The following is a 25918-nucleotide window of genomic DNA, read 5'->3' as shown; positions in this document are numbered from 1 at the left end:
ACACTGAAAATTTTTTATAAAAATCCCTTTTATAAAACTTGAAAAATGCAGCCAATAATATCACCGGTTGCATTTTCTAGAATGTAGCCAATTACCTTATTGGTTAGACTTTTCAAGTTTTATAAAAGGGATTTTATCAAAATTTTACATTGTAATACCGGCCTAAGAGACAAAATAGACAATAACTTTGTAAAAGATTTATTTTACGCTTGGATACATTCAATAGTAACATATGGAATCGCTGCTTGGGAAGGTGCATATCAAACAAATATACAAAAACTAGATAATATATATATATATAACAAAATAACTTCCCGAATAACAAACACCACAATAAACATCAACAAAACAATGTCATAAGCTAACTATAACACAAAACTATGTTTATAGAATAATAAAATTTTCATTCTTAAATAATAATTGGTCGGAAACGAAACAAAATGGAACCTCATCTAGATCGAATAACTTATATCAAGTGCCGAAAACAAAGAAAACGTTATTCCAAAAGAGTTATAGATACACCGCTCCAAAAATAATGAATCTATACCATTGGTTCTCAACCGGGGGGCATATGGCCCCCCTAGTGGTACTGGGATACTTCAAGGGAGCCACGGAAGAAAATTTAGAAAGGAGCCATGACAGGTGGTTTGGAGGGCTGCAGAGAGCTGAGAAGAAAAATTAAGGTGTGAAGAAATAAAGCTTTTATATGATTACTATATGGTGACTATACACTTACAGAATCCAACAAAACCACCCACAAAACCAGGGCCGTCTTTGAGCATGGACCCAACCGGACCTCACCGCCTACATTTTGCAGCAGGTTTCCCTAGGATGGGGTTTTGCGCAGGCCCCTGGCTAGATTTTTCACAGACCCCCCTCCTCTATATTAAATTTATAGTGTGAAAAACTAAAAGATGAGATGAAAACCATATCAGGTCCCGGACTGCAGCTCTGCCAGTCCCACTCCTGTGAAGGGTCATCCCCCGGGGGGGGGGGGTCTCATGCCAAGAAATGACCCCACTTTATGATATTTTGTATAGTACAGTAAACTTTGAAAGTAAGTAGGTAATATGTAGGCTGTTTATTTCCGGCAAAGTATGGGACTACCATAGCATCATTTTGCCTAGGAGGGCCTATGATGTTGAAACGGTCCTGAATAGAGCTCGGACTAGCGGGGAGATCAATAAATTCTAGGCCAGTGGATCTGAAGGCCAATCTTATTTGCAAAATTTTCGTTCGGTATAATTTCACTGAAAAAATCAATTCAATACGTGGGTAAGACAGGGGAGCCACGAGAAAAAAAATATGCTTCAAAGCGGGGCCACGGGCAAAAAAGGTTAAGAAACGCTGATCTATACCATGCAATCAATCATACAAATAATAACATAAGATCCAATAACAATATATTCACGTTTTCTATGAATACCAGTCTAGAATTTATATTAGAACAATAATACAACAATGTAATATAACGATGCATCTGTATGTAAAATTTCTTTGATGATGAAAATTTGTATGATGTCAAATTTTATTGATAAAGGCAACAACGGTTTTGTTGCAATAATGGAAGCAGTAACGTTTTCCAACAATATCATAGGCAAAAATGAATCATAACATTAATTATGCAACAATGGTATTCTTACGATAACCAAGGCAAACATTTTTCAACGATACGGTAGTTGGATAATAATATATCTTTTCGATGATATCGCATCCAGCAATAGATCAGAACAGTAATGAAGGCAACAATGGGTTTCTTACAAAAATGAAGGGAGTAATGGTTTTAGGCTACATCACATTATAATGAATGTAACAAATCTTTTCTTACAGTATTGAAGGCAACAGTGTTTTTCTTACAGAAATGGATGCAACAATGGTTTGTTTACAATAATGGATTTTGTCAACATCACAGGGACCAAGGGATAACCACCATAATGAATGCAATTGTTTTCTCAGAACAATAAAATTATTCTTGTTATAATGAAGGCAACAATGACTTCCTTACAACAGAGAAACATAATTTTTTGCGTAAGAATAATGTCAACAATGATTTTCCAAAAAAAATATCGTTGACAATAGTACAGACAACAATAGAACACAGCAATAATAAATGCAACAAATGTTCTTTTGCAATAATAAATGCAACAAATGTTCTTTTGCAATAATTAATGCAACAAAGGTTTTCTAAACATTTCAACAATGAAAGCATCAATGGTTTTCTTACAATGGTGAAGATAACAATGATTTTAACAATTGACGAGCAACAATGATTTTAACAATTGACGAGCAACAATGGTTTTAACAATTGACGTACAACAATGGATCGCAGCACTAGTGAACACAACGGTTGTTCTCTCACATATTGAAGACAAACAATGATTCTCCACTAATGATGTTTTTCGACAATATCATAGGCAAAAATGGATCAAAACACCAATGACGTCTACAATGAGACACAGCATCGTGGATCCAATGACAGCAATGATTTTCCAACAATGTATAGCATTAATAATGAAAGCGGCAATGATTTCCTAACAGTAATGTTTCTCGTAAGGCAACAACGCTCTTTTAACAGTAACTGAAATTGAAACACATTTCACACAATGGCTTATTTTGTTATCTATTATAAAATTGTTTTCATTCTTTTACCAATCATTGAATTGAACCATAGCCCATTTCGCTAGTTAGCACTGTGTAACTTCTAAATATAGCCACACCTACATGGACAATCCTCAAACTGACCGTCAACTGATGAAGCACACCGTTAATTAACCGGCCAAAGCCCGAAGTAGACATAAATCCTCGTATATTTGAAACAAGCCCCGTTTACATGTGCAATAAAATATCCCGGGAAGTTACCCGTAACAGGAATTTTCGCTACAACCCGTTTACGTGGCGTTTAGTTTATGCCGGTATTCCCCCTCCCCCCTTCTTTCCGGAAGTCGTCACTGGTTACGTCACGAAGTGGTGGGTTCAAGATGGCTGACGAAGGAGCTTACGGTAGTTTTCGCGGCACAAAGGATTATGGGATAATCCTTTATACATATCCACTTAAATAATCTGAGAATGTGCCGCGGGTAACTTGAGTGATGTAGAACTGCACTGGGGGCCGCTTAAGTGCTCTAAAACTGTGACACATGTCACTCAAGGGATCTCTAAATGTGTCACCGATCACCTAAATGTGATGACGAAATTTTGCTGATTGGGGGGGGGGGGAGGGTCAGAGTTTTGCTGACTTTTGCTGACGGGGGGGGGGTAAACGGTTAAAAATTGTAAAAATTTGCATACGTAATACTTGAACAGTCCCTAATAATCTCCAAAGCAACCCCCCTCCCCCAATCTCGCTCATGTAAACGGGGCAACATTAAGCAGATCCATTCACCCGAACTTAAAAATCGCTAGCAAAAATAAATTGTTTTAAAATTTTCCATAATTCTGACCGTATCAATAAAAATTACAAAATAAAATATTAATAAAAATTATAGAACATTTTTCATGACGATTTTCATAATTAAAAATCCCAAATAAGTATTAAAAAATCATAAAATCACACAAAAAAAAAACTCAAACATTAAATTTTATCGAATTTTCAACTAAAAAATATCAAGAACACCATTAATATGAAAAAAAAACAACCACAGATTCCTAAAGGTAATGTGGATATTATTACGATATTCATCATAAAAAATTCAATCGCAAAACGTTCATCATAATTAAGAGTCCCTAATGATCGTGAAAAAACCGTAATAATCGTATAAATACGATACATTAGGAATGCATATAAAAATATTTCTCTCCTTTAAGAGAAAAAGCAAGCTAAATTGTGTATTGATTGTACAACAGCGGGCCATTTGGTGAAAAATTACTCGATTGATTCCATGACACTAATGATCATCATAAACATGTTCCGATGTCCCGTTTTTTTTTAAATTCCCGTTTTGCTGGATCCATAAATGTATCATCCATCTCCGACTCGTTCTCTCTCACTCTACAAGAATCTACTAATTCCGCTACCACGAGCATAATTAGGGAGAATCCATGAATGAAAATTAATGAATGTCAAATACATTTGGAACTTGCTGTTTCAAAAACGTATTGATAATCGGGAAAAACGTGAAAAATCAATATCCATGTCCGACTTTATCTCCGTTTGATAAGCGTGGGATGTTCCTGTTTGTTCGTTTGATACTCAACTGCTGAATAAAATACATAAACCGCCAATTGTCGCCAGTAATGTTGCCAATTTTCGGTGAGATTGCCCGTCATGCAATGGTACAGCTATGGCTTTAGATGTCGAATCAAGTTTAGCGGTCGTGTTATATCGGAAACTCGGTAAAAACGATCACCTAAGTCGTTGTAACCGAAGATGGCGTTTTCAATTTTTGTCGAATATAATCGGATGAAATCATATACTCTCTGCATAAGTCGTGATTCCGTGATGATCTGAAAGACGATGTCTGATCGAGAAAAATAGGGTTAAAACATATACGAGACATCGTCAATTCCCGAATTGAATGTTGCCAATTATCGTCGATATTGCTAAATATTCCTAACTAGCCACTTGACGTGCAAGCTTTTGACTAAAAAAATTGGGATTATCTGTATTTGTCGAATCAGAGATAAATCAGCACCTCCTAAAGATAGAAGGCCTCCGCAGTCTGCTTGGGACGTCAGTAAGTAGTCCATTTTCCCTCGGAATATTCAGGGGGAAAAAATTCCCTGCTCGTGCCAATATCATCGTTGTGAGGAAAAGAAATGATCGGGCTCAGAATTGGCAATTTCTATGCCCCACATCCAATCACTATGCGGTATTTGTGAGCCAATCAGGAATATTCTACGCCAAAATAAGAAGAAACGAAATAGGATGCTGTGTTTCAAAATGTAGTAAACTTGCTACGTAGTCTGAATGACGTTTACGGCAATGAGAGCAGAGGCCTTCTACCTCTATGAGGTGCTGGTTAAATCTAGTAACCTTGTCCTAACGTAATAGCACGTCAGAAAAAGAAAGAAGAAAGGGTAAAGTAAAGAACAGAATAAAAAGAAAAAATTTAAAAAAGAAAAATAGCACAATAGATAAGAGAATATACAGTAGATTTCTTTTTTTTCCCCTCTTACATGCATGTAGTATAAAGATACAGGGAGAAATAAAATCACTAACAGGAGTATAGAAGAAACAAGGTGGAAAAAAAACAACCTCGGTTTTTGGGGTTGCAATAAAGCTTCACGATGGTGAGCAGAGAGGGAACAAAAGACAGAGAACACTGGATTGAATTTATTTCCCTAGTGTTTGGGAGAAATATTTCGTCCGTGATCGCAAAGGAATTCATTACCCTTGCCGAGAAACGTGATTTAAACTGTATTTCACGAAGAATAAAACAATTGAATATGAAAATTGTATATACTTGTAATTGTATTTATAGTGATATCGAATATATAATACAATTTATGAACTTCAAATTATCTTCATCCCGGATCCTAGAAAAAATTATGAATTTTGAAGTGAGCTTCGTTGAAAAAACGGGATGTCAAAAAAAATGTCGGAAATTCAAAAATTACGGGAAAGTACGGCAATGTCTCGGGTTATGGCAATGCAAACAAACGTCATACGAGCCGAAGCGAAAGCGACAAAAAAAAAATGTGTCGCTATATCCAAGTTCATTCCATTTTAATCGACGTTATAAACAACATCTTGTTCATGAATGACCACGCAGGTTAGCTAAGAAGGCTAATTGTTGACGGTAGCCGAGTTGTCGTGGCTGTATTTTTCAACACTGAAGTTTCAAAGAAATACAGTAAAACCCCTCTTTTGCGGACACTCGCGTGACAAAAAAAATTGTCCGTAAAAGAGGGGTGACCGTATCAGAGGGGGGGGGGAATCCTGTATTAATTGTATTACAGGGGTGACTGTTAAGAGGGGTTTTACTGTATATCGTCCGTATTATCGCCTTTGTGTGTGTGATCTACAGGAAGTCGAAAAAATCTTCTCTTACTGCGGGACCGCGTAAAAGAAATTCCTCCTTTTTCAGTTTTCTTTTGTCAAAGATAGATGGCAATCAAACCCCTTAGACGTTGTAAATATAAATTAAAATCGGGAAAAAAATGGTTGATACTCTAACACTTATAGCACGTCACTATAGTAGTCCATTTCACCTGTAGCCATAGGATATACTGCAAAAAGGGTAAAGATATCGCATGCTTGGGCCTGCTATATCCATTGGCTACAAATGTCCTACTTCAGTGACATCATGAGCTTGGCGCGGAGGCTTTCTGCTATAGATAGTGTTGCTACCAACCCTGTCCTATCTCGAACCGTTTTGAATTATTGTGGAGAATCGATTATGGGGGAAAAATGTATCAAATCAGAAAAAAAAACCGAATTTGTGAAGTTCCTGAGAGACCTACACGCAAACTAAGCACATGCTTGGTAAGAACAGAAAAAATCCTACGAGGTGACAAATATTTCACTTAACTATATGGATTTAATAACGAGCTGCAAACGCTGAAAGATTGTCGAAGTTAAAAATCGAATATTCGCCAAAATATTTAGTCACCAATTTCACAAACCACTCTTGTAGCTAAAATCGACAAAATTTACCAACAACTTGCCCATTGCATCAGCCTTCGAAAGAGCCTACGACAAACTAAATCGGTGTTCTGATTCAGGAAAGAAATTTAGTCTTTTATTTGCAATACATCACTGAAATCAGCGTTTGTCGAAGTAGATATTCGGAATTGGCGAATTTTGGTCACGATTTGATTTTGCAGGAAAAAATCGTATAAGATGACATTGCCTCTTTCTACAGGGTATTTGTGTTTGATGGTAAGCTTTTCAAGCGCTAAGAGAGAGGTAAAGTGAAAAATCGCGCGTGCGCGCGAATTGTTTCCAAAACCTACTAAAATCACTTCGACGAACGCAGATTTCAGTGATGCATGGCAAACAAAACCAAAAAACCCCGATATAGTTTATTGTAAAGTCCTTTCGAAAGCTCGTCGAATAGAAAAGTTTTTTTTTTAAAATTCGATCGACTGTTGCTAGAACGGTGTTTGCGGAATTGACGGTTACATTTGGCGACAATTCGATATTTTCAACTTCTCCAATCTTTCAGTGCCTGTAGCTCGCCAATAAACCCAGATATTCCAATGAAATTGGTGTCACCTCATAGGATTTTTGTCTGTTCTTTCCAAGTATGTGATTAATTTCCGTGTATGTCTTTCAGAAACCTCACAAATTTGGATTTATTGAGACTTGATACATTTACTTTTCATAGTCGATTACCCACAATCATTCAGAAACGGTGTTTCATGTTTTACTTGGTCTCGTCTATTACCCCCCCCCCTTTTCGTTTAAAGCGGAACATGTCACGTCACGTTCACTCTGTATGTGTGTGTGCGCCATCTATAAATCATTTAAAGAATTTCATCTTGAAAATAACAACAATTTCTAATCATCACAGGATGATTGAGCAGGCTACTAAGCTCGTTATCTGTGGATAATGGGAATGCTCTGAGCTTAAAGTAATTTTTCTTCATTGGATAGCTTGATATTTATTTTCCATTCAAATTTGGATCGATGTGCAAACGATGTCTGATGATGTGTATCGATTGTCTGAATGATAATTGATGTTCTATATTTGTAGGGTTTTGGAAAGCAATAAGGAGTTGGGCCACGTCAACATCAACTGCACAGACCCGTTAGGCCGTTCTGCGCTGCTGATGGCTATCGACAACGAGAATCTCGAGATGGTCGAGTTGCTGATCTTCCATGGAGTCGAAACGAAAGACGCTCTTCTGCACGCCATCAACGAGGAATATGTCGAGGCTGTCGAGGTGCTTCTGGAGCACGAGGAAGCCCATCACATCCCGGGCACGCCACACGTTAGTATAGTCACACGAGAGAGTAACATGTTTTAACTAAAGGGGTGTCCTATGTATGTAACTACGTATGTAGCGTCATATTTTTGTAGATTCACGCATAGGGATCCAAATAGCTAGAGAGCAGATGTCGATAGATTGAGACTCACCTTATGTGTTGCGTATCAAAATGCTCTGTCGGAATCTGCAGAAATCTAACATTGTGTACTTATTGGGACACACTGTACCAGAGGACTTCAACCTATTTCTAGTATATCTTACGGCAATTTTAGCATCAGAATGCATGAAATCAGGATGATTTCAATCTTTGAATGCAATTTGTACAAGGTGTTTGATTGGAACGGTGATCGTGAGCATGAAGTTACACACGTGCATCAAGCCCTGTGGGTGCCACTGGGGTATTCCTGAGAAAACGGGTTGAATATGCTTGCTCTGTACAAGTACGATGCACAACAACGTACAGTACACCACCACGCGAAGAATCTGGAATAAAACAGAAAAAATAAAAAATTATAGTCACGCTCCTTGACATACAGTAAGAACAGGATCCGTTATAAGGATTGCCTGAAAGTCGAACCATGCATATCACGCCAATTTGACAAAAATTACCTAATTTATGATCGAAAACGGAAAGAAGGCCGGCAGATCTGATGGAAACATGTTTGCCAAATATCACCAATCAATACTTCGCCGAGAGCGCAAATTATTTCGGTTCGCAACTCGGAGAAAGTCCTCAAGTCTCTCTCATATACTATTAATTTACCGCAGACCAACTCCGGCCATGTCGCCATGCAGCAATTCACTACTGATAGAGTTGGGCCGGAAATGAAGGTTCCATCTATCGGTGGTCACCTCAGATTCGACGGGGAAAGAACTTGCTATACAAACAAACATCCTACGTTCTTTCTTCAGGATCGAACCGACGGACACCTTCAGGGTGGTAGACGAACATTTTACCACGGCGCCACTCGAGCACGCAAATGGGAGACTGACACATTTGCGATCAACTACTTATCATGACATCCACACAGGCCAGAATTTCATTCGTGCTGAAGGGTACAAAAGTGGCGGTGTTACGGTAAATGTGATAAATCTGGTGATTACTAAAGGTTGTCATATGTATGTAGTAACTATGCATGTCGCGTCAGATTTTCTCAGATCACGCATAGGGATCTGCGATTACTATGCGGAAATCCTAACCACTAAATAATTTTAATATTGAAATTATATTCTAATATTAAAATATATTTGAATAATTTCGAATCCTATCCATTAAAATTCAGGTATTGAAATACATTTCAATAATTTAAGATCATATCCATTTTAATATTCCTTATATTTCCACATCTATAAAATTGATTTTCTGTCTGTGTGCGTGTGTATGTTCTCTATAACAAAATCTACAATTTTATACAGATCGTCGCCAAATTTTGCATGTATGCCAAAAAGGACCCAAATTCAATGATAGGCTACTTTAAAAGTTCGCCAGAGACGGGCAAATGCTCTAAATGAGCAAAAATAAAACCTGTTAGGCAACAATGTTCCTAGGCCCCACCAATCACTTTTGGAATTTTTACTTTGGTTACCTTGGTTCACTGACAATGCGTTTCAGATATGCACATGCCTTTACAATGGTTCACCACTTTTTCAATCCTGCCAGTAATTGGAGAAAACCCGGACAAAGCGCCGAGTATTATAGCTAGTATTCCTATATAATTCAATAATTGTAATTCTTATATAATTCAATATAACTGTAATTTTTATATATTTCAATATGATAGTAATTCTTATTTAATTCAATAATTCTAATGTCTACATAATTCAATAATTGTAATTCTTATATATTTCAATAATTCTAATATCTACATAATTCAATAATTGTAATTCTTATGTATTTCAATAATTCTAATATCTACATAATTCAATAATTGTAATTCTTATATAGTTCAATAGTTCTAATATCTACATAATTCAATAATTCTAATATCTACATAATTCAATAATTCTAATATCTACATACTTCAATAATTCTAATATCTACATACTTCAATAATTCTAATATCTACATAATTCCATAATTGTAATTCTTATACAGTTCAATAATTGTAATTCTTATATATTTCAATAATTCTAATATCTACATAATTCAATAATTGTAATTCTTATATATTTCAATAACTGTAATTCTTATATATTTCAATAACTGTAATTCTTATATATTTCAATAACTGTAATTCTTATATATTTCAATAACTGTAATTCTTATATATTTCAATAATTCTAATATCTACATACTTCAATAATTGTAATTCTTATACAGTTCAATAATTGTAATTCCTATATAATTCAATTTTTTAAATTCCTATTCATTTTTCAATTCTTATATAATTCTATATTTTTTTTTTTAAATATTCGTACACGATTCCTATTTCAATGTTCCTGTATCATTCCCATTTCTATATTTTACAATGATTTTAATTCCCATCCATTCTGGGCTGCATCAAAAATTCGAATATTAGCCACATTAAATTTAAAAAAACCAAAAGAAACGTGTAGAAAATTCATGATATCTAACGATTATTTCGATCATATATGATGAAGGCGCATTTTTCGAGTTACGGCCAGACCACAAGCCATTTCAAGACGTATAAGAAGCCATTGAATTCGAATATACGGCAATCTCAGAAATGTAAAGATAGAATACACACGACTGTTTCTCTCCACGAGGGGGGAAAAATTGAATTCGTGCCACCCGCCATGTCGAGCGATGATCATAGATTTGATTCACAAAAGTGAATTATCGTCCAGTCGTGTGTGTGTATAGTATACGCACTTCCTCCCCACTTTAAGTACACAAACTTTCGGAATTCGTGCTGTATGTTATTATGTTTGCTTAACTCCTTTACTATGTCTTCAGCAAAAAGGAGAAGCAAAACAACTACGAGTCCATCAGGAAAAGATATGAATTATTCCGCAGCCTGCCTTTTTCGGAATTCAATGCCTCTCTCAAAAATTCCTGCACGCTTCCCATTGAATTATTCATATGTATTTTAAAAAAATATTTCTTCCTTTTTCCTTTCGATTTCTCTCTTTTCACTATGAAAATTTAAATGTGAAATTCATTTTTATTTGATTAGTATGAGGGATGCATTTTGAAGCAATAATATATTCTTATTGTGATCGATTCCGTCATTTTCGATTGTCATTTAATGCATGTGATTTTCGTTGAACCATTGGGTGAAAATTACCATTTACTACAGTGTACTGAAATTAACCCCGATAGTTTTTTTAAAAAAGTTACAAAATTTGTTTTTTTTTTTCTTCTTTAAATTGGGCATTGGATTTGTCAGATAGGCCATAAAATTAATTTTGAAACGTGTACTGTTGTTAGTACCAAATCTTGTCGGAAGATGGCGGTGGTATTTTTTGGTTGTAATGCCTTGGAACAGTCGCTGTTAACTCTTTTTTTTTTCCTTTAAACATGGGGGTTGAAAAACTGAAAAAGGAAGATGTCTACTTGAAATTTTGAATCTCAATATGACTGCGTGTGCACCCTTTTTCCACGTCATTTTTCTCAATTTCCACAACAGATGACGCCGCTATACTACCAAAAGTCCACTGCCACAATAATTTTTTGCAGCTAAAATAGTGACCAGATTCAAAAACTGAGAAGGGAGGACGCCTAAGCTAGCAAGCCTTCTCAGTCACTCTTTCCAATTTTCACAACAGCTAGTGCCACTAGGAATCAGCATTGAGTGTTGTTTGCACCCTGTTTTCATTGTTTCTGAATGGAAGAGGTAACATTTTTCATATTATCTTAGAGCAAGAAGCTGCGCCGTGGTTAGACTATTGTCTACTCTACTGCTTCCAACTTGGATTCTTGCATTCTGGGAATTTCGATGGTGATTGGTCAAAGCGTGTGAGAAAAACACAGCACACATAAACACTCTTGTCAATGAAGAGATTTATGTTTCAAAGTGGAAAAGAGAGAGAAAAATTCCCAGAGAAAATAGAAAAACGATTAAGGAGAAAAACCCTGAAAAGTACAAGAAGGTGAATTTTCTAAAACATAGGAAGACGCTTGAAATGACATGAAAAAAGAGGACATACCCTCCTAAAAGAGGACGTCTGGTAACCCTAATTAAGTAGCACCCCGAATGAAACTTATCGAATTTCCGCAATTCCAGTTAGCTTCGATTTTGACATTCTCTCACAAACGAGAATTCATTTCATACATTCATTTTACTGTTAAGGGAGGGTTTTTGTGGAACACAACATAAGTCAAGAACCCCTGAAATAGCCAATTTACACAAAATGCCAACCAACTTTGTTCCACGATTAAGGCTGAAATCTAGAATATCAGGATATGATTTTTTTCATTTATCGCTCATTTGCAGTTACTGACGTTGCAGCGCTATCTGCTGGTAAGATTGTGTAATAACAGCGACACAGCTGTCCAAATACATTTTACGGCCTTGCCCAGCACCTCCTAGAGATAGAAGGCCTCTGCAGTGTTTGCCATAAACGTCATTCAGACTACCTAGCAAGTTTGCCACATTTTGAAACCAAGCATCCTATTTCGTTTCTTCTTATTTTGGCGTAGAATCTTCTTGATTGGCTCACAAACGCCGCATAGTGATTGGATGTGGAGCATAGAAATCGCCAATTCTGAGCCCGAGATAATTTCTTTTCCGCACAACGATGATACTGGCACGAGCAGGGAATTTTTTTTCCCCCTGAATATTCTGAGGGAAAATGGACTGCTTACTGACGTCACGAGCAGGGTGCGGAGGCCTTCTATCTCTAGGAGGTGCTTCCTTGTCCCACAAGTCTGATACCATAAATGTTTTTCAACTTGTACCCTTTTTAAAGCTATTGTTTTCAAGAAACCGCCAGTCCATTCCAGAAAGTCCTTTATTTATGTATTGCTTTTGTTATAGGTGATGATTTTTCGATTGATGTTTATTACTATTATTATTTCGTTGCAGAGTTGGGAGGCAATCGACCGCGACATCGCAACTTTCACCCCCGATATAACACCGCTGATTCTGGCCGCACACCGCGACAACTACGAGATCATCAAGATCCTCTTGGACAGAGGTGCAGTTCTTCCAACTCCCCACGAAGTGCGATGCGGTTGCAACACGTGCGTCAAGTCCAGCTCCGAAGACAGCCTCCGACACTCCCGTTCCAGGATCAACTCCTACCGAGCCTTGGCCTCGCCTTCCCTGATAGCCCTGTCCAGCAAAGACCCGATCCTGTCCGCTTTCGAATTGTCCTGGGAGCTCAGGCGGCTCAGCTTCATGGAGCAAGAGTTCAAAAACGAATACCAGGTCGGTCGATCCATCTATATTCAACTCCCTCCATCTCGCTCCCTCTACCGTACTTCCATTAATCGGGTGACATTAAATCTTTAACACGGTACCACTCTCTCGCATTATTCACTGATTATTAATGAATCAGATCATTTTCGCATATGCAAATCGAATTTCGAAATCTTGAAACGATCATTTCCCGATGAAAATGAGTGAAATCTCTCCTGTATATCATCTTAACTAATGAGAGCATGATTCTAAATATAGTTACGGTTATCGGAAATTTATGCATGGAGTATAAAGTGTGTGTGAACATGAAAACCCGTCTTAAACTTTCTCGAAGCCCTCGGATATCATTTTCAATTGATTCGATGGAAACCGAACAATTGAGGAAATTTTATTAAAAATTACTTTCGTCGCGCCCTCCTTAAGCGACTTTCTTCTTCTTCAGATTTCATGGTTATTTCGTATTTGGCTATGAAGTGCCAATTAATAGCTTATTTCCTATATCGGCTTACGTTAACATTCACGTGAACGTAAACATTCAAAGACCATGATTCTTTTGAGTATGGGCTGTATGTAATTATGGGAAAATAGCTCAACATGAGTCACTAGAGGTCTCTGATAAACTGTTTTATTGCCGATCTGTAGAAATTAGGAATTAATCGACGAGGGAACTAAAACGATGAAAATACAGGGTGTTCCACACATTCGTAAATAGTTTAAAAATCCATAAAAATTGATGGAGTTATATATACACGTCCTTTACAAAAAATCAGAACACCTCCCAGAAATTTACAAGAGCGGTTTATGAAATGCTCAAGCTGGAAAGCCCAAATTAAGGTTGGTTGTAATTTATATTTTCATCTTCAAAGAGGTTCTTCTTGAACATATCGGCTCCAAACTTTTTTCCATAAAGTAGATTGAATGTTTCTTAAAGCGTCAAATTGATTTTTTCAGCTTTGTTTAAAAAAATTAGACCATTTCACTTATAAAACGGATTATTACATGGATATTTCCATGGGAAAATTTACATCAACTTGATCGAAGTCTTGTTGCATGGCTTTCCTTGTTATGTATGCAAATCCAAAATCGTTCAATCTTCGCAATAACGGGACATTTCTGTAAACTCAAAATTATATGTGTATTTGCTAGGACAGTATGAGTAAACGCGCCTTGTTACCGTACGGATACATTATACTGTGGCGGCCTTCTTTGGCCTTGACCATGGATTTTATGCATCAAGACATTGAATTTATGTCTCTGGCACAGATCTGGATCGGACCTCTACCATGAATACCATCGTCGTTATTTTTGAGCCCATAGAGTAGCTGGTTTACAATTGAATAATCAACAAAAAATTGTAATTTTTTTTTCTGTCCAAAAAATCCGCATTCGTGAGACTATAAACTAATTACAAAAGAGACTATAAACTATACAAATCTACAATTTTAGATCGATCGTCGCCAAATTTTGTATATATACCAAATGGGACCCAACTTGAACCATAGGCTACTTTAAAAGTTTGTCAGACCTGGGCAAGTGTCTGAAGTGGGCGAAAAACAGTCGGGCAACAATGGTTTTTGGGCCTCAACAATCACTTTCGGAACGTTTACTTTGGTTACCGTGGTTCCCTAGCAATGCGTTTCAGACGTGTATATGCCTTTACAATGGTTTGTCACTTCTTTAATGCTGCCAGTATATTTACAATAGTTTATTAGCGTCACTTTGAGGGTCAGGCAAAGGTTGATCCCCATAGAAAACAGTATTAAAATTGCCGATTTTACTGTATAAATGAGGAAATTTAGTGGGTGTTTCCTGCCACATCAATAACTTTAAAAATTGTATTGAATTCTCGATTTTTGAAATATTGAGTTCGCTTAGAGATATACGAAGTCCAGGAGATTAAATATGAAGTAATTAGCGGGACCTACTTTTGAGTTGGATATTCATGCAATAACATTGATTTCAACTTTTTATTAATATCTTTTCAAGCATGAAAATTAATGTCTCCGTATTGTCTTTTGATATTCAACTGCATAAATTCATGTGGGTTAGTATATTTTAAAATTAATTGTGGACCCATCGAAGAAATTCCACAGCTTTAATTAAGCATTTTTGGAAGCTGAAACAGGCAGATAGTTAACTTGAAGTTCATAGACGGGGGGGGGGGGAATCGAAATACCTAACGCCCCTTAAAAAATGAAAAATATATATATATTCATTTCTACGTTTCTTTAAATCTAGATTTGTTTCTTCTTCTAGATTTGTTTCAATAAGTCGCGCTGGAAGTCGCCATATTTGTTAACTTAAACACGGTATATTTGTATGTTCCTCAAAGAAAGAGGGAGATATCACGTGATCCAAAAAAGCCTCATTAAAGAAAACCCGGGCAGCGCCGGGTATTACAGCTAGTATACACATAAAACTACTTAATTCATAAAAATTAAAAAAAATATAATGAAATTATTTCCAGTAGAGAGACCGCATAATTTACTCTCAAGTTAAAAGAGCATTGTTTCTCGATAGACATCGGTGGACGAATAATGATAAAATGATAAAATCACCAAAAAAAAAAAAAAATATATATATATATATATATAACCTAAAACTACACGATGATCAATGATCATGTCTGTCCGGGGTTATTGTTAGCACGTGATGTTTTTGTCAAGCGATCCATCATTCACACTCGTCGGCAAATTAAATTCTTATTTCCTGAAATGGCTTCCGGGTGTCTAACATAACTGTATGTAGAAACGACACTTCTTGCTGTCACCCTGCATTTCTTTTTTCCATTATTTTATAGTACATTAATAAGTATAGAAGAAGTATAATAAAAAAGAACTCTCACACACACACACACGTAGAGACCACTCTAACACCACCAGTCAAACACTTAACTCGAGAGGCAGATGGAAGTCGATTGTCGATAATGTTGATTGATTTCCACAAATGGACGAAAACTTTAAATGGGAAAAAAATGTTGTAGTTACCGTTATGTGGACTGCTTTTTTTTTTTTTTTTAACTTCTTTTCCCGTCTCCGTCTGTCGTTTCCAGTTCCCGATATCGTAGCCGGTCACGTGATCCGGTCGATAGATGGATAGACATCTAGAAAATGGTCCGATATATTTTTTTATTTTCCTGTATCCCGGAAAAGCTGACTGAGCCTAATAGTTGGAGATGGATTTCGACGAGTCATTTGTTTTCTTATAAATGGCGATAAGTAATGGGCCCTTTCCGTTCTTACACCACCGTCTAGACCAGGGGTGGCCAACCCGTTTCAAAGCTGTGCCACAATTAAGATTATTTTCGATGTGTTTGGCAATCTACGAGTTTTCAACGCGTAGACCATGCGTCCCGTTTTACGGGACATGAGCATTTTCCTCCAGGGCTGTATTTATAGTACAGGGTGTTTCAAAAATAATCACCCGATTTGAAATGCGTATGTTCCGAAAAATTTTGAACATGGACACTTAAGATTAATTTTATATTACATGGATAATCATAAAGTTCTAATACAAACCAAATTAAAAGTGCGCAATATGTCCACCTTGGGATGCGCGGCATATGTCTATACGGTAGTCAAATTCGTCCCAAACTTTTGCGAGCATGTTTGCATCCACTGCGAGTGAACTTCTGTGCACTACGTATGGAACTCTGTCGGATGCGCTCCACATTTTCGTCTGACATGCGGGGACGGCCAGGGGATTTCCCTTTACACAGACAACCTCGGAATTGTTTATACCATCGCCTAATGCTCTAAGCGGTAAGAAATTCAACACCAGGGAATTGTTGACGAAAAGCACGATGAACAGTTGTTACGGACTCACACTTCGCGAAGCTTAGAACACAAAACGATTTATGTTGTGCAGACGCCATCTTGACAAACACTGTAGTGGCGGCGGAAGGAAGAGCGTTAGCGCTACCTGCCGGCAACTGCGTGAAACTCGAGCCTTCCCTCTTTCTACCTATATATTATTCGATCAAAACGAATTAAAAGTTGAATAGTTATGATTTTTTTTTTAATCGAATGATTCTTTTTGAAACACCCTGTATTATGTGTTCCTGATTTTGGTCACCCCCAAAAAAATATTATTCAGCTGTCTGCCCTCATCTTGTTCATCTTGTCCCTCTTTTGAATTCGAAATTTTTTTTTCCCGAATCGTAAATTCGATTACCGCAGTGCAGATTGTGTATATGCGTAACTTGATAAAGTTAATCTTACCTACACCATGCTGGGCATGGAATCTGAGTGCTTGGGGCCACTGCCCCAATAAACTTTGCAAGATGGCTACTAAACCAGACCTGATCCTCGTCCATATTGCTCTGCGGAACCTCTTCGAATGGGTACATGTTGGAATGTGCGTGTATGTGTAGTGCAGTTTGTTTCTGTGTAATGCTTGTTATGTGTAGTGCTGCCATCTGCCACCAGTTTTTCTAACTATGAGTGAAGTGTTGCAAGATGGCTGAGCTCTGAAAGGAATTCATCGATATCAATGCATGGCCCCCCTATGCGGAAGACCTTTACTCCCGTACGTATGGTGCGTCCATCAACTGTGGCCCTCAAAGACAAAAATCCAAACAGAAAAGCATTGAATAAAAATTAATCATCATAATTAAGTAGGAATACCTACCGTACTTCAATATATGTTTAGTAGATTACAAGATCATTAGTAACCCCCCCCCCCCTTCGTAAGAAAAGGATTGTTCCAAATTGTTGGAGAGAATTTGTTCGATTGAAAATGGGGAAACAAAATTGTTTAATTTGTAAAAAAAAAAGCTTCGTGTGCCACTCCTGATACCATGGCGTGCCACTTGCGGCACGCTTGTCGCGAATTGGCCTCAAGATAAAAAATTCCTGAACTGAATACCGTAGAACCTCTCGTAACGGTCACTTCCCGTTAACGGACATTTTTCTCATCACCGGTTCCGTGAAACAGGGTTTTAATGTATTTTCTACTTCAGCGCCACAGTGAGTGGAAATAAGAAATTCAGGGTCGTCTCTCCAGTGGAGTATATGGTAGCGCACTTGTTCGATTTGCAGGAAAAATTGACGAAAACTTTAAATAAAGGAAAAATGTGGCAGTTACCGTTATGAGCTTGTTTTATACATATATTTTCGTTTATGTCTGTCGTTTCCAGTTCCCGATATCGTAACGTGATCCGGTCGATAGATATATAGAAAATGGTCTTATGTAATTTTTATTTTCCCGTTTCCTGGAAAGTTGACTGAGTCTATAGTTGAAGATTAATTTTGACGAGTTCATCTGTTTTCTTACAAATGGCAACGAATAATGGTCCTTTTTCGTTCGTACACCGTCTACACAAGAAGTTCCTGAACTGAATACACAAGGTTTACAGTAAAGTCGTAAGGGGCTGAAGAGCTAAACAGCTAAACAAATTAGATAACGGTATAAGTGAGTCTGTTTCTTTTTTAGAGGGTCCTTAGCCGTAATCCTCCACACTGGCCAATGCAGGTTGGAGGTGATCTATATGTTGGCACTTTGGTGAAAGTTTTATAAATCTAAGCAAATCATCATATAAGCTTGAATTCACATTGGACGCAACCCAACCAAAAGAACAAGCAGATTTTCGAAGTGGATTTAGTACAATGGAGCAGATCCAAACAATCAGGGAACTCATAGAGTGACACAAATAGTACGAATTGCATTGTGCATTGTCTTCAGTGATTTTGAGAAAGCTTTTGACTCTGTCTTCACATCTGCAGTTGTTAAAGCTCTAGACGTAATGGGTAGAGAAGACTTGCATCAACATCAATAAGAAAATATATGACAAAGAAACTCTACGACCTAAATACTATCACCCTATCAAATTAGTCTGGCAGGGTGATAGTATTTCGCCAAAGGTATTTACCGCTGTTTTTTGTAAAAAAAAAAGTAGATATATGAATAATTTCTATCACCGATATTTTGGCAAATTTTTACATCAATATACATCAATATAAAGCTATTAGAAATAACGTTTCAATTTATTAATATAGTGAATTTACTCCGCAATATTTGAATGGAAATTTGCCGGATACCGATGATTGGAATTCTTGATTCTTACTACTTTCTTATAAGCGTTAAAAGAACTAAATATTTGAAAGAATATGGAAATCATTGTAAAAAGTGTTAAAAGTTAAAAATTCCCATCACGCCGACATCTCGAAGAATTTCTGCGTAATATAAAATTGGGAAAAATGACAGCTTCATCTGTTATACCGAAAGAAATTAATCCCTGTAATATTTGGATGAAAATTTGCTGAGATATCATTGGTTTAAATTCTTGATTCTGTCACTACCTCTTTTAACTGATAAAATAACTAAATGTTGGAGAAGAATGAAAAAAAATTGTAAAAAGTGATAAAACTAAAAAAAATGGCAATCTCTCTTGTCTCAGCAAATTTTGATATAAAAGAATGTCAATAAAATTTGTGCCGCGTTTAATATTTTGCCAAACGAATTCACTCCATAACATTTGGACGGAAATTCTCCGGGTATCAGTGATTGATCTTCTTTATTTTCGCCACTTTTGCCAACTGTTTCCGTATTACTTTCAAATATTTAGTGATTTTCAGCACTTGAAATCCAGGATTTAAATAACAAATATTTCGGTGAATTTTTATTTAATTATTAAGGGATTAATTTTTTTTCCGATATAATTTATTTATTTATACAATATTGTTTGGCCGAGGCCTATACAAGAGGGTGCAGTGATGGGATTTGACATTGGCGATTGACGCCTCCGGGTAACCCCCGTATGGCGAATCATATTCTCCGGGTAAGGTAAGTTACTCATAGGCGATTGATGCTACATACAAAATCAGAGATTGAAATACAGAATTTGATGGAAGGTTGTTCTAATTGTATGAGAAAAAAACTAAATTTGAAGCAATCTGTGGATGCGAAAAAAAAGTTTCAATTTTTGAAGGTGATTGAGTCTATTGAAAAAATTTGAAGATTTGATTAGAAAATGTGTGTTGTTAATGTTAAAATAGCCGTGGGTAATTTTGAAAAGTAATGATAGGCGAGTGATATATGAAATAATGATAAAAAATGGTGTCAATTTTACTAATTTTGTATAATATAAAAATTCCCTGGCACATCGGTGATCGACGTTTCCTATTTTCATCACTTTTTTACAACGTTTTCCCCGACGGCTTTTAATTATTTAGTTATTTAGCACTAAAAATTAATAAAAATAAAGATTTTCCATCCCCGACATCTCGGAAAATATTTGTGTTAGACGAAATTGGTGAAATTAGCGCTTCGTCCTACACCTAAAGAAATTTTACCCCGTAATGTTTGGACGAAACTTCACCGAGAAATCACTGATTATAAAATTCTTGATTCTTCCTATTTTTTTTCAAGAGTTAAAATAACTGAATGAACATTTTTTGGGAAAAAAAAATTAAATTGTCACGTAGAAATCTCCCTTTTTTAAGGTTCCACGATATTTTTTAATGAAATTATTTTCCTTGATGGTTACAGGAACTGAGGAGGCAATGCCAGAACTTCGCAACTGCTCTGCTCGACCACACGCGAAGTTCACACGAACTGGAGGTTTTACTGAACTACGATCCGACGGGACCTGCCTTTGAACACGGTGATAGAATGCACCTCAGCCGCTTAAAGCTTGCCATCAAGTACAAGCAGAAGAAAGTCAGTTCGTAAAACCAGTCTTTTTTTTTTTGCTATATTTTGCATGTCATCGTGCACTTGGATATACATAGTGGACACTCGATTGCCCAATAATTACACACGTGATTCCTAGTGAAACGCATTCCGGGTGCAGCTAAGTTGGTGACACCGTCCGCATGGTGTTTAAAAGCTGAAAACCCCGTGGGTAGTTTGGAATATCATAACAAAACAGTTCTGCCAAATAAATATTGGAAAGTAATTTGATTTCGGTCATCACTGATTATGGAAATTAATCCCTTCACACACAAGCGTTTGGCAAGAAATTTCGATTATCTTTATTTAACAAATCGGCGATAAATCTGGTAACCTTGTCCCCACGTAACTGCATGTTAGAAAAGGGGGGGATACAAAAGGAAGACGTGTAATGGATGAGAGTTTTTTTTAGAGTCCTCTTTCACCCTCAACCTACATGGTCTCTTTTGCTCTTACATGTATACTGGGTGTCCTGTAAGTGTTATGCGGCCTTTACTTCACAAACCTTCCGTCACAGAGGAACGATTCCAATTTTAAAAAAAAATGCTCAAAAGGCGTTCAAAAATTACCCTGTACCAATTTTGAGAGTGAAAATACAGTGTGTAACAAAATAAAAAAAAATCTAAATTTTTATACGGTCCCCTGGTCTTCTTATTTCCTATTAGAAAGTTGTTGCGCTGTATCTCCTGAGGCCAACAGAAAGAAATTCTGTGTTTCTAAGTGCAGTATTCGTTGAAATATTCGGATTCAGAAATTGGAGAAAAGTTATGAAACAACAGCAAAAAACTAACTGGCACAACGTTCCTTTTCCTCATTTTTATGCGCCCTTTGCCAACTTTTCTCAGATTTTGGAATTTGAATATCTAATTGAATATCTAAATTGAATATCGCACTTAGAAACTTGGAATTTTTTGTTCACTTGAGGACAGACAAGGCAACAAATTTCTAATTGGGAATTAGAGGACAGAGGGACCGTATAAAAATTTAGGTTTTTTTCGTTATATGACACACTGTATTTTCACTCTCAAAACTGGTACAGGGTAATTTTTGACTGCCTTTTGAGCATCTTTTAAATTGATGTCATACCTCTACGACGGACGGTTGACGAGATAAAGTCGTCATTAGCACTTATAGGACATCCTGTATAGTAGAAAGCACTTGCAGTAGGAAGATACATTATTCAGGGGAAAAAATCAGTAATTGGAGTATAGAAAAATAGGGAGGAAAAGAAAAAGCAACTTCCGTAGATGATAGGGTTACTATAAAGCTTCGCAATGGTGAAGAGAGACGAAAGAAAAAGCACAGACACATTGCTTGAATTCATTCCACTGGAGTTTGGACGTATTTATCCAGCATCTCCTAGAGATAGAAGACTTCCGTACGAAGCTCGTGACGTCACTGACGAAGGCCATTTCACCTATTGCCATTGGATACAGCACGATGACGCATGCGATATCTTTATCTCTTTTTGTTCAGTATATCCAATGGCAATAGGTAAAATGGCCTTCTTTAGTGACGTCACACGCTTCGTGCGGAGGCCTTTTTCTATAGGTGGCGTTGTATCAAAAGATATTGAAGCACATTCATTAACAAAATAAATCCAGAATGTCCCGGAAAACGGGAAATACGATCACTCACTCTACGTAATCGCCGATAAAATTCTTGTCCAACCGGGGGGTACCGCTTCAAAAAGTTTGAGAGTACCCCACTGTTTTTTACATTATAAAATGAACGCTTTGTGTAGCTTTACCATTGAGGTAGACGTTCGTAATAAAATTAATCGATGGACTACGCGATTGTTACACGGCGTTATTATGAAGAAATATTCAAACCGCAGGAAAATGATGATCTTTATGAATAATCGCGGAATTTTAAATCACGTTACTAAGGAGAGAGAGATCACGCGAAGTGAGAGATCAACACACACACACAGAAGTTGCGATTCATTTTGTATCGATCGTTCGCTGTGAGGAGCTCATTTCTCTTATATTTCCCCTGTTGAAACGACGAAGAGAGGTCATCGAACCACGAGTACCGTCCTCCATTTTCAGACTTTTTTTTTACTTCACTCACGCCCTCCTTAAACGCAACGTGTTTCGTGCGCGATCTGCTAAAATTCCACATTCCATCCACTGTCCATCGTGGAAATGCAAACATTGCGAGTGGAGACGGACGATCCATCCACACACAACGGTTTACGGGGACGGCAATGCGATCCAATGTTAGTTGTACTACTAATCTATAAGATAAACGCTAGCCGAGAGTGGGGAAAATGTAATACTACGTAAACAGGGGTAGCCAGTTGTGGACCGCAGTTCACAATGGAGGAAACATCATACTTTCCTCACCCGTCTCTGGTTGGTGGCAACAACAGCCATTAGCGATATTACGTGGAATTTCGCTCTGGCTGTAAATTCGACACTCGTGGACTGACCGCTCCTCAAATTCATGACCAAATTGCACAATTTTTCTGAATATGTGATGACTGGTTACTCGAATAACGTATTTTAGTTAGGGGCCGTTCAAGTATTACGTCAGCATCGATGGGGGTTTCCGATTTGCTGACTTTTGATGACAAGGGGGAGGAGGGGGGTTTGGATGATGCTTACGTCATCAACCACCCTTTTTGAAGATATGAAATATTGTTAATGGTATCTTATTCGGTACGCCAAAAACGGGGGAAAAAAAACCATCGGATTGGTCACATGAACAAACATTCTCCCTGTTGATAAGTCCCCTACAGAGCCACTTTAGTGATCTCTAAATGTTTCACGGATCCTTCAAGTGCTCTGGAACTGTGCCACGCATCACTTAAATAATCTGAGAATGTGCCGCGGGTGACTTGAGTGATGTAGAACCGCACTGCGGGCCACTTAAGTGCTCGAAAACTACGTCACGTGTTACTCAAGGGATCTCTAAATGTGTCATGGATCGCTTAAGTGTTCTGGAACGGTGTCCCGGATCATTTAAGTGATCTGAAAATGTGCCACGGGCCGCTTAAATGCTACATGAAGGCATACATGCTCAACCCATGGCCTGCGGAGTGATCTAATGGGCGACCTCACACCTAATTTCGTAAAAACAAATAAGCTTCACATTTACAGATCACTCAAGAGACCCGCGGCATATTTACAGACCATTCGAGTGTTCAGCGGTGTCAGTCCAGAGCATCTAAACTGTCCACGGTACAGTTCCTCATCACTCAAGTGACCAACGACACACTTCCAAGACACTGCAGAGACCCGCAGTGCATATTCGAATCACTAAAGAGACTCGCGGCATATTTACAAATCACTCAAGTGACCCGCGGCACATTTACAGACCATTTGAGTGTTCCGCGGCGTAAGTCCAGAGCATCTAAGCTGCCCACGGTGCAGTTCCTCATCACTCAAGTGACCCACGGCACATTTCCAGGTCACTTAAGTGACCCGCGGCATATCTAAAAATCACTTAAGTGGCTCACGAAACGTTTTCAAACCATCGAAGCGGCCCGCGCCCGCCTAAAGGGTTCAGCATCCTTGCGCTAAGGGGTTAACTTTCCCCACCAATTCATTTCTGCCACTTACTTAATTGCTAACGTGATCTACTTCGCACAATTGCAGTTCTGCGCTCACTCGAACGTCCAGCAACTTCTGGCTTCCATCTGGTACGAAGGCCTGCCGGGCTTCCGGAGGATGAACGTCCTGCTCCAGATGGCAGAGATACTCAGGATAGGGCTCCTCTTCCCAGTCTTCTGCATCGCCTACATCATCGCACCAAAGTCCTACCTTGGACACAAACTCAAGAAACCTTTCATCAAGTTCATCTGCCATTCGGCCTCTTACGTTACCTTCTTATGTAGGTCTCTCGTTACGAAAAATATTTGAATAATTCGAGTGTATTTATGTCTCAAAAAATGTTATAATTATCATGAATGAAGTTTGAAAATTAATTAATTTTCTTGTTTTTAATCTCTTCCCGCTGTAGTTTTGCTCATTTTAGCCTCACAGAGAATAGAAACTGTGCTCGTAGAGTGGTTCGGAACGGAAGAAATGAAAGACAAAGTTCGCAGTGACGTTACCACGAAGCGTGGTGCGCCACCTAGTGTCGTAGAATTAATTATACTCGCGTGGGTATTGGGTAAGTAGTATTATACCAGATGGAATTATATTCAGAGAAAATAATAATTTCTTTAATGAAAGGAATCGAAATATGAATCAAATTATTTAAAAAAGAATGTATATGGGTCTAGACCAGTGGTACGCAACCTACAGGCCGCGGCCAAATGCGGCACGTCGAGAGGCTCCATCCGGACCACACGGAAGATGTTCCTATAGAAAAGTAGCACAAAAAGTATTTTTCCAGCAAATACTTTTCTAAATTTTCTAAAAACCAAATGGACGAAAATACGGAAAATCGTGAATCCTTACTCATACATACAGAACATCGCCAATCATCGCCAAAAAAAAGTTGCCGGAGGCAAGCAAAGCTGCCTTGTATAGCTGAAAACACTGGTTAAAACCCACAGCTGGCTGGAAACGAAGCGCTAATGAACATTCCAGGGGATTTTAATGTAATTCACGGAAAAAATGTAATGACATTTAACTTGATGAAAATGTGAGGGATGAATACAGTGTGTGTTTATATATCACCGGCGGCACAGTGATGGCGAGCTGAAGATGGTTTTCTGCGGTTGCCAACACCGAGGTGTGAATGCGATCTGATCTCCCTGTTGAAAATTCTCGCCACAGAGAGCAACAGACTTACAATGGTAAAATATTCTATCACCGCACTCCACTGGCGGCACTAAAACTCATGTACGGCACTAGATACGTAGGCTACTCAGACTGTTAGGTACACATGCTGAATTTCGGCGCAACTCATTCGTTAGTAAACTGCCTATGGTGATACAGTCGAATACCGTTATAGCGAAAACCTCGTTTTAACGAGCACTTTTCTAAGCTCCCAAATAAGTTTACATAGAAACAACGCTAGATAACCTGGAATTCCTTTGTAACGAAATTTCGTTTTAACGAAGTGATTCCTCGGGTCTCTTGGCGTACGTTATAATG

General features: G+C 37.7%; 1 protein-coding gene across 1 annotated transcript in view; it reads left to right on the top strand.

Annotated features, from left to right (window-relative positions):
- LOC149069996 (transient receptor potential-gamma protein-like) overlaps positions 1-25918 on the top strand; it is a 226365-nt gene that overhangs the window by 161901 nt on the left and 38546 nt on the right. The window contains exons 3-7 of the mRNA XM_089249484.1: positions 7638-7875; positions 12861-13205; positions 20685-20855; positions 24470-24704; positions 24834-24986. Coding sequence (XP_089105610.1) covers positions 7638-7875; positions 12861-13205; positions 20685-20855; positions 24470-24704; positions 24834-24986 — 1142 coding nt within the window. The remainder of the gene's footprint in view (positions 1-7637; positions 7876-12860; positions 13206-20684; positions 20856-24469; positions 24705-24833; positions 24987-25918) is intronic.

The sequence above is a fragment of the Pholcus phalangioides genome, unplaced genomic scaffold (genome assembly GCF_987345545.1).
Source record: "Pholcus phalangioides strain wild (caught in Gottingen) unplaced genomic scaffold, Ppha-v1.0 ptg000022l_1, whole genome shotgun sequence".
Lineage (NCBI taxonomy): Eukaryota > Metazoa > Arthropoda > Arachnida > Araneae > Pholcidae > Pholcus > Pholcus phalangioides.
This window is presented reverse-complemented; position numbering and strand designations above follow the sequence as displayed.